At 41.3% G+C, this 20,670-nt stretch overlaps 1 protein-coding gene across 1 annotated transcript in view; it reads right to left on the bottom strand.

Moving 5' to 3' along the window:
• Nucleotides 1-20,670, bottom strand: part of prkg2 (protein kinase cGMP-dependent 2) — a 66,402-nt gene that overhangs the window by 6,181 nt on the left and 39,551 nt on the right. The window contains exons 10-15 of the mRNA XM_078396866.1: nt 18,100-18,244; nt 16,714-16,850; nt 12,105-12,194; nt 11,822-11,963; nt 10,289-10,452; nt 444-566 (exon numbers count right to left, since the gene is read on the bottom strand). Coding sequence (XP_078252992.1) covers nt 444-566; nt 10,289-10,452; nt 11,822-11,963; nt 12,105-12,194; nt 16,714-16,850; nt 18,100-18,244 — 801 coding nt within the window. The remainder of the gene's footprint in view (nt 1-443; nt 567-10,288; nt 10,453-11,821; nt 11,964-12,104; nt 12,195-16,713; nt 16,851-18,099; nt 18,245-20,670) is intronic.

Genomic DNA, 20,670 nt, shown 5'->3' with positions numbered 1-20,670 from the left:
CCTTCCCTGTTCCTACATTCTTGTTCTTTCCTTCCTTACCCAAGAACATTCTGTGTACATTCCCAAGCATTTGACCCTATCTGACCAAAATTCGTCTTCTGCCAGATCACGAGCTAATGCTGCACATCCCATTGAAAGCAATTCTTGAAACATCCTGTAGACTGAAGTCCTTAAACTCATCAAATCTGTGCAGCTTATTAAAGAGGCCTAATCTTTCTCTATAGCCTTGAATATTTTTCTCAGTTGATTGTATAACCAATTTACTTAAAAAAATATTCTGGTCAGAATAAAATTCAGCTGACTTTAATAGTTGATGATTTTGGTTGATAAATGGTATTTCCAGAATTATGAATCTCCTTATTATGCTTTTATGAAATTCTCAAAGAAGGAGCAAAGTTAGACTTGTGGATGCATACATTGTGATTTTTTTTTAAAATTCTTACTTGCACAGCCTACGAATTATGTCTTCTGGTCGCTTTGTTATCTTCTTGGGAAAATCCATTTTTTCTACGCCTTTGAGAATCATGTTGTAGGTCAACATCTGATCATATCCACAAAATGGTGGGCTATTACACAAGGACAAAAAGTAATGTTAGAGCAATAAAGAATCCTCAATTGAAAAAACAATTGGAGAATTTGCAAGATAATTTGTATTTTAAATGCGACAGACAGCGAGCAAGAAATTCAACAACGTTTTGAACCTTTTGGAAAAATAGTGGGAAAGCCAATCCTTTCCCATGTAACTATCAGAAACTTTGGTATTTACATGGAAATGCCCACCCTGAATTTCTCAGTCTTGCTCCAAAGATGAGGCTTTCCGTTTTAGAACATCCAAGATATCCTTTCTTTTGTAAACGTGATTTCCCCTCTGCTGTGATAGATAGATCCCTCATCCATGTCTCTGTGTCCAATAGTTCTGTTCTCGCTGCCCCTCCCCTCAGATGGAATGATAGAGTTCCCTTGGGCATTATCATTCATCCCACCGCTTCACTCTCCAATGTTTCTACCACCTTCCATGTGCTCCCTCCTACAGTCACATATTCGTATCTCCACCCCTTTCTGCTTTCCCCAGAGAATGCTTCCTCTGCAGCTCCTTGCTTCACCCATCACCCCATCCGAATCACACCCTCTCCAAGTATGTTCCCCTACAACAGTAGGAGATGTAAGACCTGTCCCTACACCACCTCCCTCATGCCCATCCAGGGACCGTAGCAAACGTTCCAGGTGAGACAGAGGTTCATGCACACTTACTCATATTCTGCATTTGGTGCTCCCAATTCAAGATTCAAGATTCAAGATAGCTTTATTTGTCATCCAATATTGGACGAAATTCAGTCACCCACGGTCCAACAATAAAAGCATTAAATAGGCATTAAAATTACACAACCCCAAAAACACACAAAAAAAGAAACATCCATCAAAGAAACATCCATCACAGTGAGTCTCCTCCAGTCCTCTCCTCACTGTGATGGAAGGCCACAATGTCTTTCCCTTCTCCTGCCGTCTTCTCCCGCGGTCAGGTTGTTGTGGTTGCAGGCTGCGCCGGACGGTCCGCAGCAGGCCGGCCCAAGGCGAGTCCCAGCCGCTCCCGCAGCCTCCGAAGACGGCCGGCTCCGCCGATGATAAGTCCGGTCCGGGCGGGCGAACACGCTGCTGCTGTTGTTGCACGTCGGGGCGGTCGTGGCTCCCGACATTGAAGCCCCCGCCCAGCAGAGAAAAATCCCGCGGCATATTTTAGGCCGCGCCGGACGGTGAAATGTCCGCGACCCAAGCCCCAGCGGGCGAACACGCTGCCGCTGCCGGAGCTTCCGATGTCGGCATCCACGCGGCCCGAGCCTAAGGCGAGTCGCAGCCGCTCCCGCAGCCTCCGAGGACGGCCGGCTCCGGTGATGGTAAGTCCGGTCCGCGGGCTCAGCGAACCAGAGTCCTGGAGGCCGCCAGCTCCAGGAGTTGGGCCGATGGTAGGCCGCAGCAGGAACGGAACAACACCCAGAAAACAAAGGTCGGGTCTCCGTTCGGAAGGGACACCTATTTACAATTTTACAGTTCCCCCCCTCCCCCCCACATACACACATAGTACACAAACACAAAAACACGACATCACAACTACAATTAAGACAAAAAAACAACAAAAACACAAAGACAAATGGACCGCAGGTAAGCCGCAGCTGCTATGGCAGCGCCGCCATTTTGGATGCAGCCTCCTTTACATCGGCACTTAGATTAGACAACCATTTCGCTAAACATGTAGTCTCAATCAGCCAAGGCCTGTTGGATCTCCCGGATGCTAAGCATTTTAACTCCCCTACCCATTCCCACACTGACCTTTCTATCTTGGGCCTCCTCCATTGCCAGATTGAGGCCACACTCAAACTGAAGGAACAGCACCTCATATTCCGCTTGGGTAGCTTACAACTTAATGATATGAATATTGAATTCTCTAATTTCAAGTAACTAATCTACAAATAAACTCCCTTTCTTTCCTTTTTTCACTCCTCCCTTCCCTATCCCTCACCTGGATGTGCACCCACTTCTCCCTTTCCCCTCCCCCAATCCCCTTCCACCTACATTCCTTTCTCTTGCTTTGCATTTCATGCCTCTTCTATCCTTGCTCTTTATCTCACACTTTCCTCTGGCATTTACCCAACCATCTGCCAATCAAACCGCCCTCGACCTGTATCCACATATCAGTTGCCATGCTTATCCCTGCCCCCACCAGGGGTGGCACAGCAGTGGAGTTGCTGCCTTACAGTGCCCGAGACTCGGGTTCAATCCTGACTACGGGTGCTGTCTGTATGGAGTTTATATGTTCTCCCTGTGACCGCGTGGGGTTTCTCCGGGTGCTCTGGTTTCCTCCCACACTCCAAAGACATACAGGTTTGTAGGTTTTGGCTTCAGTATAAATTGTAAATTGTCCCTAGTGTGTAGGATAGTGTTAGTGTGAGGGGATTACTGGTCGGCGCAGACTTGGTGGGCTGAAGGGCCTGTTTCCATGCGGTATCTCTAAACTAAACTAAGCTAAATAGTGCCAAAATCACAGGTAGAAAGGAAATTTAAAAGAGTAGGGCAAATGTATCGGATAATAGTAGACCCTCTTCAAGGACCAACCAGAATCACCACACTCCAGGACCATCTCGACTAAACCTAAACCTAGTTGTGTTTATTAATCAACATTTAAAAAACATTTGGACAAGTACATGGACAGGAAATGTTTAGAGAAATAAGGGCCAAAAGCAGGCATGTGGGACTAGTGTAGATGGGACATCTTGGTCAGCATGGGCAAACTGGGCCAAAGGGCCTGTTTCCGTGCTGTATGACTCTATGACGCCATGACTGTTAAACTGCTCGCTGTGAGTTACCCCTAGTGTAGGCTGCAGGCACATAGAAGTCAAGGGGAGTTGACGGGCATGTGGGAGAATAAGTTGCAGGAGGAAAGGGAAATAAAGATAAGGGGCATCCTATCAACCCAAGGGGCTGAAGAGCGTCCTTCTGTTTCTTTATATGTGTATGACAGAAGACTGTCTGACTGAAGATGCTGCTGTATGCACTTTGAGAACTTCTGCCAACATCTGCATGTTCTCCCTGTGACTGCATGGAATGCCTCAAAGAGAACATAGTACATAGAACAGCACATGCAGGAACAAGCTCTTCGACCCACAATATCTGTGCCAAACATGTTGCCCAGTTAAACTAATCTCTGCCAGCACATGATCCATTTCTCTCCTTTCCCTGCATAAACAAAAGTTTCTTGAATGCCACTATCGTATCTTCCTCCTCCACCACCCCTGGCAGTGTGCTCGAGGCATTCACCACTCTGCGTAAAAACTTGTCCTGCACGTCTTCTTTAAAATGTCCCCATCTCACTTTAAAGCTGTGCTCCCTTGTTCTGTGATGTTTCTACTCTGGGAAAAATGTTCTGTCTGTCTACCATTTCAATGCCTCTCATAATTTTATACACTTTTATCAGGTTTCCCATCATCCTCCCCTCATAAACATGACTGTTGGTTGGTTAATTGGCCACTGTAAGTTGTTCCTAATTTATAGGCGAGTGGTAGAATATGTTGCGGATTTGAGTAAAGTGGGTTTGGAAAGATTAGTGTAAATGGATGCTTGAGTGTTGGCATGGATTTGGTGGGTGAAATGGCCTGTTTCCCTGTGTATCTCTTTCTGACTCAGCTTCCTTCCGTGAAGCACAATAAACAATTGTTCTGTGCCTGGGAAGTCCAGCGGTGCTGTGTGCAAATGTAGGTGTGAAATGCTGAAAGCTTTATCTCAAAGCCATAGATTGTTGTCAAAATTACACAAGAATTTAATTTCATGTAATTTTAGAGCTAGTACTAGACTAAAAAAACACTGAACCACCCCCACTACTGACTGGCCACTGAAATCTGAGCAGGTACTTCAGAATAGTTTAGAAATAGTGGTAGCTTTCCTGGGCGGATTACCTCAGGCTGAGGAAGAAACTTCATGGGGCACCTGGACACAAGGAAGTGGTTTACGTGCACGTTGTAATGTAAAGAAATATAGAAAGATGGAAGTTAATTTCTGCCACACCAACATTAGACCTAGTTTGTGCAGATGAGTTAACAGACTTGCAATAAAACTAAAAAATAAACAAACAGTTCACTGAAATGTTCTCATGAAGATAGCTTATTTTCACATGAGTTTACAGGATTGCAACAGACTTTGCACTGACTAAATGGTAATCAGGATCAAGGTCAGTGCAAGGACATGTCAAGCAGACCACCACAGGTGGAGAGATTTATTTGACCCGCTGTCAATGGAGATGTAGATTATCTTCAGGTGGAAAAGAGATAAAAGCTTGTTCTCAAATCAATTGGCATCTCCAGTAATGGCCGAGAGTAGTGATGGATAAGTTTAATACAAATGGTAAGTAGAGAGGTAGTGGCAACCAATAACAGGTCTGGAGAGTCCAAATGAACATTGGAGGGATTAGCTTAATAATTATGCACTGATTGTGTTTAAATCAAAGCGGTACTTTGTTATGACCGATTACCGACCAGAGGTAGGACTCTTCAAGATACATGAGGAAAAGAGGTAGTTGATTGTGCGTTATCTTGGTTAACAGATGATGCTGAACTCCTGCACATTGGTGGAATTGTTGCACTTACCTTCAAATATAACCAACTAGAGGGCAGGACATCCTTGATTGGGTATTGTGTAATGAGGAAGAATTAGTTAGCGTTCTTGCTGTGCAAAGCCCCTTGGGCAATAGTGACCATAAAATGGTAGAATTCCACATTAGGATGGAGAGTGACATGGTTAATTCAGAGACTAGGGTCCTGAACTTAAAGAAAGGATACTTTAAAGGTATGAGATGGGAATTGGCTTGGATAGACTGGCAAGTTATGCTTAAAGGGACCGCATGGATGAACTCCAAAAAATGTTCATCCCTGTCTGGCGAAAAAATAAAATGTGGAAGGCGGCTCAACCGTGGCTAATGAGGGAAATCAAGGATAGTGTTAAATCCAAGGAAGAGGCATATAGATTGGCCAGAGGATGCAGCAAACTGGAGGACTGGGAGAAATTTAGAACTCAGAGGAGAACAAAGGGGTTAATTAAGAGGGGGAAAAAGAGCATGAAAGAAAGCTTGCGGGGAATATAAAAACTGACTCTAAAAGCTTCTTTAGATATGTAAAAAGGAAAAGATTAGTGAAGACAAAAAATGTAGGTCTCTTACAGTCAGAGATAAGTGAATTTATAATGGGAAACCAGGAAATGGCATACCAGGTAAACAAGTACTTTGGTTCTGTCTTCACTACGGAAGACACAAACAATCTTCCAGAAATACTAGGGGATTGAGGATCTAGTGGAAGGGAGGAACTGAAGGGAATCCACATTAGTCAGGAAATGGTGTTAGCTAAACTGTTGGAACTAAAGGCAGATAAATCCCCAGGGCCTGATGGTCTGTATCCCAGAGTACTCAAGGAGGTGGCCCTAGAAATCGTGGATGCACTGGTGATCATATTCCAATGTTCTCTCGACTCTGGATCAGTTCCTGTGGACTAGAGGGTAGCCAAAGTAACTCCACTTTTTAAGAAAGGAGGGAGAGAGAAAACGGGGAATTATAGACCAGTTAGCCTTTCATCGGTAGAGGGGAAGATGCTTGAGTCAATTATTAAAGATGTTATAGCAGCGCAATTGGAAAGCAGTGACAGGATTGGTCAAAGTCAGCAGGGATTTATGAAGGGGAAATCATGCTTGACTATTCTTCTGGAATTCTTTGAGGATGTAATGAGTAGAATGGATAAGAGAGAGCCAGTAGATGTGGTGTATCTGTACTTTCAAAAAGCCTTTGACCAGACCGCACCTGGAGTACTGTGTGCAGTTTTGGTCTCCAAATTTGAGGAAGGATATTCTTGCTATGGAGGGCGTGCAGCGTAGGTTCACTAGGTTAATTCCCGGAATGGCGGGACTGTCGTATGTTGAAAGGCTGGAGCGATTGGGCTTGTATACACTGGAATTTAGAAGGATGAGGGGGGATCTTATTGAAACATATAAGATAATTAGGCGATTGGACACATTAGAGGCAGGAAACATGTTCCCAATGTTGGGGGAGTCCAGAACAAGGGGCCACAGTTTAAGAATAAGGGGTAGGCCATTTAGAACGGAGATGAGGAAGAACTTTTTCAGTCAGAGAGTGGTGAAGGTGTGGAATTCTCTGCCTCAGAAGGCAGTGGAGGCCAGTTCGTTGGATGCTTTCAAGAGAGAGCTGGATAGAGCTCTTAAGGATAGCGGAGTGAGGGGGTATGGGGAGAAGGCAGGAACGGGGTACTGATTGAGAGTGATCAGCCATGATCGCATTGAATGGCGGTGCTGGCTCGAAGGGCTGAATGGCCTACTCCTGCACCTATTGTCTATTGTCTATTGTCTATTGTCCCACACAAGAGATTAGTGTGCAAAATTAGAGCACATGGTATTGGGGGTAGGGTATTGACATGGATAGAGAACTGGTTGGCCGACAGGAAGCAAAGAGTAGGAATTAAAGGGTGCTTTTCGGAATGGCAGGAAGTGACTAGTGGGGTGCCGCAAGGCTTGGTGCTGGAACCCCAGTTATTTACAAGTATCTGTTGTTTTTTGTGCCTCCATATTAATAGAAAGGATACAGAAAAAACACTATGAGCTCTTCCACTTCACTCCTTCGCAGCACACCCATGCCCACTCTCAGGGGTTGGTCAGGTAGCCAATGATTGTGTTTAGCTCAATGCCTTAATATAAATGAAATTCTAGACTTGTTTTAAATGGAGCACCAGGTGAAAATTCCAGTCATTGAATCTAGACTGGAAATTGCCATCATTTAAGTCCACTTGAAAGTTAGAGCACATTATGCCGTCAGCACCAGTGGAGCGAAAGATGTCTCTTGTGCTCTATGTATAATGAACTCCTAAAGCTGCTTTTAATAAAGTGTTTAAAATGTCATAACGCATAGCCCTCAAATAAAAGCCACTTCCCAAATGTTCCGTTGAGGTGCTTCCATTTCATTATTTTTATTTTTAATCTAAAAAATATAGAGAAGTCTTGTACTGTTAATGGAAATATAGAAAATTATTTGAGGGAAAACTGTTTTAAAGTAAAAAGACATGAGCATTCCGCTCAGAGCATGTAAATTACCATTCATATGGGACATACTTGCACTGGGAAAAAGAATGTTTCTCATAAAATATGAAGCACAATTTAAACAGGGCTAAAAAGTACTAGTCTTACATGTAGAAGCTAAGCAATTATTTATCAAGTACCTTTTGTATAATTTTAGTTGCTGTACTCTCTTTGAACTGGCTGTGAAAGTTGCACTTCTGAACAAACATGTCACAAAGAAATCAGGTGAAATGAAAATAATATTTTTGATTCTCTGCTGTATAACTGATGTGTAAACTAATCTAAGTGCCAAGGTGAAGTATGCTCAAAACACCACTGGAGATGAAAACAGTTGCTGTTTTCACTGATGTCAATTTTTGTTAAATTGCGTTATCCAATTGTTTAAAAAGTTGTAGACTGCCAGGTCAGTAAGCTAAGTATCACACAGATAAAGCTACAGGAGAGCTATATTGATATAGCTCAACAGTCACTGTGTTTTCAATGAATCACATTGAGTTTAAAGACGGCACGAGATATGTGACTCTGATGAGTTCAAAAGGATGGTAGGTAAAAGGGCTCTAGTGAGTTTAAAAGGAGCACGGGAACAAGGCCGCAGTGAGTTAATGAGGAACATAGAGAATGGCCTCAGAAACTTCACAGTGAGTTTAGAAGGAACATAGGAACAAGCCCCAGTAACTTTACTTTTGGAATCGGTACCCTGGCAGAGTTCACAGGAGCATGGGAATGAGGCACCAGTGTATTCAAAGGGAGCCTGGGAACTATTACCTGATGATCCAGGTCTAATCATAAGGATATCTGAATGATCAAACAACGGGTTAGTGGAGTTGTATTGTATAATCTTGGTTAATTTGGTTTGGAGATACAGAGTGGAAACAGGCATTTTGTCCCACTGAGTCCACGCCGACATTGATCACCCGGAAACTAGTTATCCCACTTTTCATTCTACACTCATGGAGTACTTTACAGAAGCCAATTAACCTACAAACATGCACGCCTTTGGAATATGGGAGGAAACCAGAGCATCGTTATGTAGGTTAATTGGCTGGGTAAATGTAAAAATTGTCCCTAGTGGGTGTAGGATAGTGTTAATGTACGGGGATCGCTGGGCGGCACGGACTTGGTGGGCCGAAAAGGCCTGTTTCCGGCTGTATGTATATGATATGATATGATATGACATCCAGAAAAAACGCACGCGGTCACAGGAAGAACATACAAACTCCGCACAGACAGCCCCGAAGTCAGAATCAAACCTGAGTCTTTGGCACTGTAAGGCACCAACTCTCCCACCGCACCACTCTGCCACCCACCACAGCTTACTGATCTGGCAGTCTTCAACTTTAAATAATTAAATGACACAATTTAAAGAAAATTGACAACAGAGAAAAATAGCAACTGTTTTTTTGATCTGCAGTAGTGTTCTGAGTATATTCCTCCTTGGCACTTAGGTTACAGTTTACACATCAGTTATACAGCAAATAATCAAAACATATTATTTTAATTTGATTACCTAATTTCTGATATTGGTGATATTGTTTGTTCAGAAGTGCTCACCACATGGATATGTAAAGGCTGATTGCAGTAATCGTTAGCTATTTCTGCATGTTGTGGAGATACCTCAAAGAGGCACTTCAGGATAATACAGAAAACTGCACAGTTCAGAAAGCCCTGGGCATGTGTGCTTTGAAAGTTCATGTAATGCCTCAATGATTACATGACTCGCGAGTCATTTAGAGTAGCAGTGAAGCACCGCATTTAGTCTAACTATTTGTAATGCAGGATATGCGAAATACAGTAGAAACAGAGAATACTGGAATTACTCAGCAGGTCAGGCAGCATCTGTGTGCATAGGAAGAATTAACATCTCAGGTTCTGATGGAAGGTCATCAACCTGAAACATCAACAGTTTCTCTCTCACAGAAGCTGCTGCACCTGTGTGTTAAGTTTCTATTTTTCAAGAGCCATCACAAGAAAACATTGCAAAAAAGCAGCATTTTGTAAATTTTGACCATCTAGAGGACACTGGATCCAATTGAGCTGATTGCCCTGGGCCAGTAGCTTTGAATAGAAACACTTGCGTTTAGCCAGCACTCCATGACTTATGGGCAGATTTTGTGTCCAAAATTTCAGTTTACCCCACTGCAGTGCACAGTCCTGCTGGCTTTCTTTAGACTTTAGACTATTAAGAATGTCACTTGCTTTGTGGCTTTGACTTTTTAAGTCATTCTTACTTTTCTCATTTGGGACAGCCAGATAGGAAATTATGCATTGCTAGAGAAACAAGGTCAAGATCAAGGAGTAAGCATCTGCCATCCCAGAGATTATGTGACATGATATTTAACTCAACATGCTGATAAGAAATTTAGAGAGACATAATGACTACCTCAGTTTTGGAGAGTCTCATAGACCCAGGGGAAATTAGTTTCATCCACCACTTAATATCTCAACATACCCATCCTATATTCCAAAATATTATTTAATCTAAATTGTACTTGTTCTGTCTCCTCCATGGACATTAAGTCATTTGTGCCATCTGATTGCTACACTGTATGAGAACATGTATATCAATACAGAACAAGTCACTTTCATAAGTTTAGCTCTTTACTTTTTAATTTATGTTTTGCTCCATGCCCATTGATTGCAGAAATAACGTGTAATAGCAAAGAACAGTTACCTGCCAGTCAGAAGCTCAAAGACAAGAATTCCCAATGACCAAAAGTCTACACCAAAATCATGGCCTTTGTTCAGAATGATCTCAGGTGCTACATATTCAGGTGTTCCACAAAATGTCCATGTTTTCTGACCTCTGCCAATCTTCTTCGCAAATCCAAAGTCAACCTGAAAACAGAGGATCAATAAAATATATTCTTCTAATTATCAGCAATATCTATTCAATCAATGTAATGCTGGTAAATTGTTGCGGGCTTCTGAACCCCGACAATGGAATGAGCTCAGGATAGACAACAACATCCACATTGACCCGATGAACTTTGTGGCATCAGTGAGGGGTTTACTTGTTTACTTAACATGGCAATGCATCTCATCTGGTGTACCCACCACAGCAAATGAAGACACAAGAATTTTGCCAGGTCATTAACGCCAGGTTATGGTGATTTATTTTGAACTGCCTGGTTCTTTTGAAGGGTCCAGTCTATTGTTAATCTAACCTCAACAGGGAACCAGTAAACATGCTGCTCCTGGCAGATGTACCTCTGCTAATTAGGTCTGGGTTCCTTCTGAGTATGGATGATATGGGAACTCCCTATGAAGAGAAAACCCTATCTCTGCTCCTCCAGTGCCAATGGTCTTCCAAGAAGCTTGCAGATGCACTGTTCTGTCTCATTGGCATGGCCCAATGAATGAATGTGGGAGATGTTACCCTCTACTCTGCAGTCTCGGTTTTCTTCATGAGAGCCAGAGTGGATGCATGCGGCTGTATAAAAAATGTGCCTTTAATGACAGAAGGCCTGACCCGCTGAGTTATTCCAGCATTTTGTGTCTATCTTCAGTGTAAACCAGCATCTGCAGTTCCTTCCTACACAAACTTTCTTTGAATGCAGTGCAGCAAAATATCAGGAGGTGAATTGATTTGATCTTTCTGAATTCAATCAATTACTGCTCTTTACACCAGACTTTGGCCAATTCCATATTTTTTCTTTCAGAGGACCCAATCTGGAATTGGAAAAGAAAAGATACAATCCAATTTGTAGGCAATTATGCTTAATCTAGTGCCATGGTGCTATATTGCACTGAAATATTAATTGAACATAGATGTTTTTTCCTCCAGATTCAGTTTGCACTGCTTGAAGAAAACAATATCTACATTCAAAAAAATATTCAATGCAATCTAGCAAATTAGTTTGCACTGCCTAACTTTCCTCATTGCTCTGAAGTAGACAGAGAATTATCTTAAGTGGAATAGTGACCAGTTAGGCCAGGCACAAAAGAATTAAACTTATATGCTGGAACAGGAACTATTTGTAAGCCACTTCCGAAGGGGCTGCCTTCCCAAAAAGCAATTGTGAACCAGTTCCACTTCTATGCAAATCCAGCAGGTCTGAATGACGTCTTTCTAACTAACGATTAGGTTTTTACAAAATTAAATTCCACATAAAATGATCGCAGAATTTGGATTAATTGCCTATGAATTTTTAGCCCAGCACCACTTTTGCCCGAGTGATTCTTAGGAATATTATTTAACACCCACCAACTTTATGTATCCTTCAGTATCAAGCATCAGGTTCTCAGGTTTCAAGTCTCTGTAGATGACTCCAATATGGTGCAGGTAATCAAAAGCTTCCGTCACGCATGAAACACAAAATTTTGAGGTGGACTCATCAAAGCAGCCTCTGCCATAGGAAGAACACATTGAGATAGTTGGGCAGTAGGATGTGTACACTAAGATTGATTTAAACAATCAAAATTTACAAGGGCTGCTTTAAAAAGAGAAGTGCAATGACTTTTTTTGTGCAGATATCAAACCAGCTCACCTATCCCGTAGAATACTCCAGATCTCTCCTCCAAGACAAGCCTCCAACAGCATGTAAACGTATTTGTTATCTTTAAAACTGCGAAATAGTCTACAATATCAAAACAGAGGAAAATCAATGAGATATAGTTTATACAGGACACTCATAATCTGAAAATTGGCACAAAATGCTAGAGTAACTCAGCAGGTCAGGCAGCATCTGTGGAGAAAATGGATAGGTGACATTTTGGTTCGAGACCCTTCTTCAGTCTTGGTCTGAAGAAGGTCCTGACCAGAAAAGACTCCTATTCCTTTTTTTCCACAGATGCTGCCTGACCCGCTAAATTACTCCAACATTTTGTGTCTATCTTCGGTGTAAACCAGCATCTGCAGTTCCTTCCTACATCTGCTCATAATCTGAATGGAAATTCAAGAGAGTTTATGCATTTGGATTTAACATTTAAGTCAAAGTTAATTGCAAACAATTGCAGCCATGTCTATAGCTGTTGTCAAACTCATGCTTGGAATGAATACAAAGACAAGGATCTATTTATACTGAAGATATTAGTTATGAATATGCTTCAAAGTGTATAGAGAACAATAATCAAAACATTGGTGAGTTTTTAATGTTAACAAAGAGCTTTTTGTTCTGATAATTATTAACTAAACGGTAAACATACATATCTTATTCCATAGGTTCACCAAAAGACAAAGAAATAGATCAACAAAAAAATTAACATTAAGCTTTAAAAGAATAGCATCTGGCATAATGAAATCCATTGCATTCATGAGAATTAGGGCAGAAATATTTCAATTGACTGGGTCAGTACATTTGTGTAAATACATGCTGAATGCAACTTTTCCCTGTTAATGTCCTCCCTATGTTTTAACGCCCGGCTTTTGAACACAACGTACAAACAGACATGCGATGGGGCAACTGGCGGGATGGATGGTGATGGATTTGCCAGCCTTTGCGAGTCTGCCAGCATCTTCTGCTGGGTGGCGGCAGGGCATTTCTGCGGGCCTTCTTTCCCCGCCCACCCTGCGCTCTGCAACGATCAGGGGCTGGGCCGAGCAAAGCGGAGCTGGGAGCACTAAGCAGACTCACTCGCTCGCTTGCTCATCGAGTAAGTGAAGCCGGCTGGCGGCTGCTTTTCCCTGGCTCTTCTCTCTGCCATCACACCTGCTTCTATAATCCTTCCCCACACACTGTTTTTTGTTCATTTCTGACTTACGAACAGTTCTCAGGAACGAACCCTGTCATAACTGGGGGGGGGGGGTTTCCTCTATTGTATTCTCATTGTATTTAAATAATTTGCCAATATTATGGACATCTAATGCTCGGCTTTCAGGTTTTCTTGTGCAGGTCAAGTTTTGCTGTCACTTTGACAATGCGGCAAAGTTAGACAAACTAGCAGCATTAAACAATGATTACTGTCCTCCCTGCTGTTGTGCGTTGATATCTCAAGCAACAATGCTTTTGTAATGTTTGCATCTCATAATGCAACCTCCACATATTAATGAAATCTGAAATCGTGAATGATCCAATCTTAAAGTATTGATGCTGCTAGCCAGCAAATCTATGACTTTGCTAATTTCTATTGGACTGAGTTTATTTTTCTTGTCATCATGTTATCTACCAGCAGATGAAAGATGGGAGCTGGAGCATAGTGACTCAGTTCAGAATCTCTTGAGGATGCAGCCAGATATGGCCACACCCCTCCTTCACGTCAGCACCATGTAGGGAATTCAATCACTTAATTCTTTATTGCAAGATAAAATCTGGAGAAAAGCGGCCACATGTCTTATCTTTAACCAGAACATCACTCACTCCAAGTATTACTGCCATTGAGCCTACTAATGGCCGTGTTAGAAGAAGCAGATCATGAGGTGGCCTCCATTCCCCCTATCTTATGTCCCAATTTAAGGCCATGGTTCTATGGTATCTGGAGCTGACCTGCTTCCCTCTGGAATGGGAATGTGTTCCACAGGAGCACAAATCATTGGGTTTAAAGATTCATCCATGAAATCAGCAGCAACATCTTTCTTTTATGCTGAGAAAAGAAACTACACCTGTCATTATTCATTACATTCACTCATTTAAAAGCAGCCATTTAAAATTTATCCTCTGAGGTTTTGAAAGTTCAAATATTATGCTCTTGTTTAAATATGAATGAACCAACTTCCAAGATCTGACTGCACTTACAGCCATCGACCAATCTCATGACCTTTATGATCATAGACCACATTCTGCTTTATGTTGAGCTCATCTTAGTCACAAGCCATCTCTGGCTGTTAGTTATTAAATAAGGCAATCCTGAATGGTCAAATGGCCTTTGAGAAAGACCACATAAATTCAGCAATGTTATCAATAATAGTCTCCTCGCTCTATAAAATTGGGAAGTACTTTTAACTCCTTGACAGCACCAAGAAAATGGCCAATTCCCCAGCCGTAAAAAATGGTGTCCTCTGAAGTCAGTTTGTGCTTTTAAAGTTTGTATTAAATTTCTGATAATATTTAGACCTCAATTGCTTCAATAATGTATAACTGAGGCCAAAATATTATTAGAAGTTTAATGCAAATTTCAAAAGTGCAAACTGGCTTCAGTTTGTTTAAACCTCAGCATGCAGATTGGAGAATTGGAGAATACCCATTTATTCTGGCTTCTAATGCCAGTTTTTATGAAATCATGTGTAGGAAGGAATTGCAAATAGACACAAAATGCTGGAGTAACTCAGCGGGCCAGGCAGCATCTCTGGATAGAAGGAATGGACGACGTTTCAGGTCCAGGCCCGACTTCAAACTGAGAGTCAGGGGAGAGGGAAACTAGAGATATGGAAGGGTAAGGTGTGAAAACAACAGATCAAAGCAGATGCTGCTCAAGGAAATGTAGATTGGTTCATTATTGGCTGAGGAGAAGGTGACAACGAGACATACACCTGGTGGCCGTAATACCAAGCAAGGTAAGGTTAATGGATAAAGAAAATAGTGATTTCCGATCATTAATATTATTGCTACCTACTTATTTCAAGTTTATTTAATTATTTGAATTTAAATTCCCCACTGCCATGGTAGGATTTGAACTCATAAGTAAAAATAAACTATTAAATCCTCTGGAAATGAGCTTATTAACAACCACTAATCTACTGTTCCCTAGATATCACACACGTTCAACAATAAGTTAGGAAAAATGCTCGGCCTTGTTTTGCCAATTTGCCTTTTTCCATTAGGTTAAAAATAATTTTAAAAATACTTTTATTACTGTAGGTGAACTCCCAGAAATCTACTGGTTACAATTTAGCTGTCTGACCTGGATGCATAAACTGGATGAATTAAAATTTCAGGCACAGTTGTAGTTATTGTAGTTTTATGAATTCAATGCAAACAACCAAATACTGTTTTGCCATTGCTTGTTTTACTTCATCTCACAAAGTCAAATAATACTTCTTGCATATCCCATTATTCGACTAAATTATCATGGAAAAAATCAGCAAAGTCCGATCACGAATAGTCCGAGGGTCACTACTATCTATCTCTTGGTGACCCTCAGACTATCCTTAATTGGATTTTGCTGGCTTTACCGTGCACTAAACGTTATTCCCTTATCATGTATCTATGCACTGTAAATGGATCGATTGTAATCATGTATTGCCTTTCTGCTATCTGGTTGGCACCCTATAAAAGCTTTTCACCGCAGTACACGTGACAATAAACTAAACCAAACTAAATTAAAATCATGAAAAGTACATGTCAATATTTCCATGTCAAAATGTTTCACTGGGACATAGGAAATTGCAACCCACTATGTGGTCATCATTGCTTTACTTAATGCCCCACTCTATCATTGAATCCTTTGCTTCTAAAAGCCCCAGATCTCTGGAGCAATTGCATTTATTTTGATATTTCAAAGGTTCAAAGGTGTTTTATTGTCACATGTACCAATTAAGGTAGAGTGAATTTTATTTGATTACACTGTAAACTGTTTATACTTGTGTTTACTGCTGAGATATAGGTATGATACCATGACATAACTCCAAAGTACTTCTCATATTAAACCAAAATGTGGAAATAAAAATATTTCAAAGGTATTACCTGCCATTCACACTAATGAGAGCGATGAGATGCAACAAAATTGTTGCTACAGGAGATCGGTTTCCTATTGAGACATTTTTATTATTTGTTCACAGTGAATCTGGCAATGGAATTTTATGCTCAGAATGGTAGTATGTTTATTTGTAGGGTGATTTTCAAACTACGTGCTGATAAAAAAAAGTCAAGTGTCGTAAGAAATGATTTTAAACTATTTTTGCACGCAACTTGCTGTCAGCTCACACTGAAAAATGTTTGCACAATAAAATGTTGACATGTGGAATAGAAAATGTTGGTTTACCAAAAAAACATATAAGGTGCTGAAGTAACTCAGTGGGTCAGAGAGCAACTCTGGAGAACATGGAAAGCAGATGTTTCAGGTCGCAACCCTTCTTTGAACTCATGAAATGGTCTCGACCCGAAATGTTATCCATCCATGCTCTTTAGAAATAATGCCTGACCCGCTGAGTTGCTCTAGCACATTGTGTCTTGTTTGTGCAGCAAATCTGTCTTAAGAGTATTTCTCCAGTAAAGACCTTACGTTACAATAAATGGAGAGCGAGCCTCTTCAAGAATCTTCTTCTCTGAGTGGATGTGTTCTTGTTGCCTTGTGTCGACAATGTGTTTTTTCTTTATGCACTTCACAGCGAATGTCACATTTTCATTCTTCATTTTAACCTAGAGGAAACAAATTAGTTATCTGCTTTTACAATTCGTGTGTTACGTGGTAAACAAAGGGCATATTATTTTACCCCCTACATAAAACAGACTGGCAATATGCACTGGATTATAAGTACTTAAAGATGGAAAATAATTTGATGGGGAAAACTTAGAAAAAGAGATGTAATATGTAAAAGCTCCTTAAAAAAACACTATTGTTTCTATTTCCATCACTACCCCAGGCAGCGTGTTTCACCCACCACTCTCTGTGTAAAAAAACTTGTCCTGAACATGTCCTTTAAACATTCCCCCTATAACCTTATAGTTATGCCCTCTAATCTTGGACATTTCCTCCTTGGGAAAAAGGATTTTACTGTCCACCCTATTTATGTCACTAATAATTTTATATATTTCTATCAGGTTTCTAAACCTCTGAAACTCCAGAGAAAATAATAAAAGTTCTACAAACTCTTATTATAGCTAATACCCTTCAATCCCAGCAGCATTCTGATAAGCTTTGTCTGCAAACCTCTCCAAGTCTCCATATCTTTCCTGTGTTGGGGCAACCAGAACTGCACACATGCTTCAAATGTGGCCTAACTAAAGATTTTTAAAGCTGCAGCATGACCTGCTGACTCCTGTGCTCAATGGTCCAACTGATGAAGCAAGAAGCCACATGTTTTCTTTACTGCACTAACTACTTTTATTGCCACATAGGGAGTTATGAACTTGGACCCCAAGATCCCTCTCTACATCAGTGCTGTTCAGGGTTTGCCACAACTGTGAACTTTCTCCTCACATATTACCTCCCAAAGTGCACAAGTGCTTGGATTAAACTACATCGGCCATTTCTCTGCTCATATCTATAACTGATCTATATACCACTGTGTCCTTTGACATATTGTGCTATGTATCCAAGAAAGAGAGATGCACAATTTCTCTGTTGAATATTGTGTGTTGCAACAATTGCTGACTGAGGGAATCTGCACTGCAAGCAAATACATGATTCTATCTGAAAACAGAACCACACTGAAATTGGAAGAATAAGCTATCAATAAGCTATCAGGTAAGCTGCATCACTGAAACAGTAATGAAAACATTTGGTGTGAGAAACATTAGAAAAATGGCATTAATAAATCAGTGGCCTGTTTTAAACCACCTCATTTCCTATTTTGCCAATGCCCACATGAAAGAAAATGCATCCCTTTACACATTTCTGACCATTAGTAAAAGACGATATTGCATTTTATATCAGCAGAAAACTTACCAACTCAACTCTCCCAAATCCGCCTACCCCCAAGGTGGCAATGATTTCAAGGTTCCTGAATGGAGATGTTGGAGAAAACCTGGCTACCTTCTCCTTCAACTCAATCATTTCTAAAGAGACCTCTTCTTTTACAAATGTGGATGTTCTGTGCAATACAATGATCACAATAAATACCGAGAACATAATTCAACATTAATTCTTGAAAGATTCTTGGAAAGCAAAACAATGGATCAGAAAGAAGATCGCATAAAAAACATAAATAATTCTGAGCATCTGTCACAGATCCAAGTAATTAAGTTCACACAGTCAGTGGAATAAAATTGTGAGCAGAAGTCATTCTGGGAATAAGAATTTAAAATGGAACATTGCCAAATAAAGGGATCATGTTAATTATACTGAGATTATGATTAAAATATGTATCATATCATATCATATCATATATATACAGCCGGAAACAGGCCTTTTCGGCCCACCAAGTCCGTGCAGCCCAGCGATCCCCGCACATTAACACTATCCTACACCCACTAAGGACGAATAAGAAGTTTCCAGAAGACTGAGGTATGTCCATCTAACATTTTAATTCAATTACACAGAAAAGGATAAGCATAACAACTGTGGATTTGGTATCCCAAGATCACTTAAGGATTAACTTCTAAATAGCATAGGGTTAAATTGGTAATAAATATGCAAGATGATGCATGAAATTGAACTTCAGCTTGTATAAATAATTATCTGTTACATTCCAAACTGCTTTCATTTCCTCACTGAAATAAATAAACGGAAAATGGCCTTGGATTATCTTCTAACTCCTTAGGATGTCCCTCAGGATGAAGGATGATTTACATTGATACATAGATTGAATTGAATTGAATTGAATAAGTTTATTGGCCAAGTATGTACACATTCAAGGAATGTGCTTTGGTGCTCCACTCGCAAGTAACAACACGAACATACAGTAACAATTAAGAATAAACCATAAAACATTAAAACATTAAGAATAAAACATTATAGTTTAAACATGTGAATGAAATAAGAGGCTGCAGACTTTTGGTTATTGAGTAGAGCTACTAGTCGCGGAAATAAGCTGTTTTTATGTCTGGCCGTGGCAGCTTTGACAGTCCGGAGTCACCTTCCAGAGGGAAGTACTTCAAAGAGTTTGTGGCCAGGGTGAGAGGGGTCAGAGATGATCTTTCCCGCTCACTTCCTGGCCCTTGTAGTGTACAGTTCGTCAATGGGGGGGAAGGTTGCAGCCAACAACATTCTCAGCTGATCGAATGATTTGTTGCAGCCTCCGGATGTCGTGCTTGGTGGCTGAGCCAAACCAGACCATGATGGAGAAGGTGAGGACAGACTCTACGATGGCAGTATAGAATTGGACCATCATTGCCTGTGGCAGATTGTGTTTCCTCAGCTGCCGCAGGAAGTACATGCTCTGTTGGGCCTTTTTGACTGTGGAGTCGATGGTGGCCCCCCATTTAAGGTCCTTGGAGATGATGGTTCCAAGAAATTTAAATGACTCCACAGATGTGACTGTGGTGTTGTTGATGGTGAGTGGGGGGAGGGGAGGGGGAGCTCTCCTAAACTCTATTATCAATTCCACTGTCTTAAGAGCATTGAGCTCCAGGTTGTTACGAAGGTACCAGGATGCCAGCTGTGTCACTTCCTGTCTGTAGGCAGATTCCTCCCCATCCTGGATCAGTCCAATCAGGGTTGTGTCGTCCGCAAACTTGAGAAGCTTGACAGAGGAGTCTGTGGCGGTGCAGTCGTTGGTGTAGAAAGAGTAAAGGAGAGGGGAGAATTCGCAGCCTTGCGGTGCTCCTATGCTTAGGGCCTGCGGGTCCAAGATGTGCTTTCCAAGCCTCAAATGCTATTTCCTGCCTGTCAGATACATAGACAATAGGTGCAGGAGTAGGCTATTCGGCCCTTCGTGCTAGCACCGCCATTTAATGTGATCATGGCTGGTCATCCACAATCAGTACCCCGTTCCTGCCTTCTCCCCATATCCCTTGATTCCACTTGCCCTTAGAGCTCTAACTAACTCTCTTTTGAATGCATCCAGTGAAATGGCCTCCACTGCTCTCTGAGGCAGAAAATACCACAAATTCATAACTCTCTGGATAAAAAGGTTTTTCACAGTTCTAAATGTCCTACCCCTTATTCTTAAACTGTGGCCTCTGGGTCTGGACTCCCTGAAAATCAGGAACACGTTTCCTGCATCTAGTGTGTCCAATCCGTTAATAATTTTACATGTTTCTAAAGATCCACTCTCATCCTTCTAAATTCCAGTGAATACAAGCCCAGTCGCTCCATTCTTTCATCATTTGACCGTCCCACCATCCCGGGAATTAACCTAGTGAACCTACATTGCATTCCCTCAGTAGCAAGAATATCCTTCCACAAATTAGGAGATCAAAACTGCACACATTACTCCAGGTGTGGTCTCACCAGTGCCCTGTACAACTGCAGTAGGACCTTTTTGCTCCTGTACTCAACTCTTCTCATTATGAAGGCCAACATGCCATCAGCTTTCTTCACTGCCTGCTGTACCTGCATGCTTACCTTCAGTGACTG

Source organism: Rhinoraja longicauda, chromosome 1 (assembly GCF_053455715.1).
Source record: "Rhinoraja longicauda isolate Sanriku21f chromosome 1, sRhiLon1.1, whole genome shotgun sequence".
NCBI classification, from domain to species: Eukaryota; Metazoa; Chordata; class Chondrichthyes; order Rajiformes; family Arhynchobatidae; genus Rhinoraja; species Rhinoraja longicauda.
The sequence above is the reverse complement of the archived record's forward strand: the minus strand, read 5'-3'. Positions and strand labels throughout refer to the sequence as shown.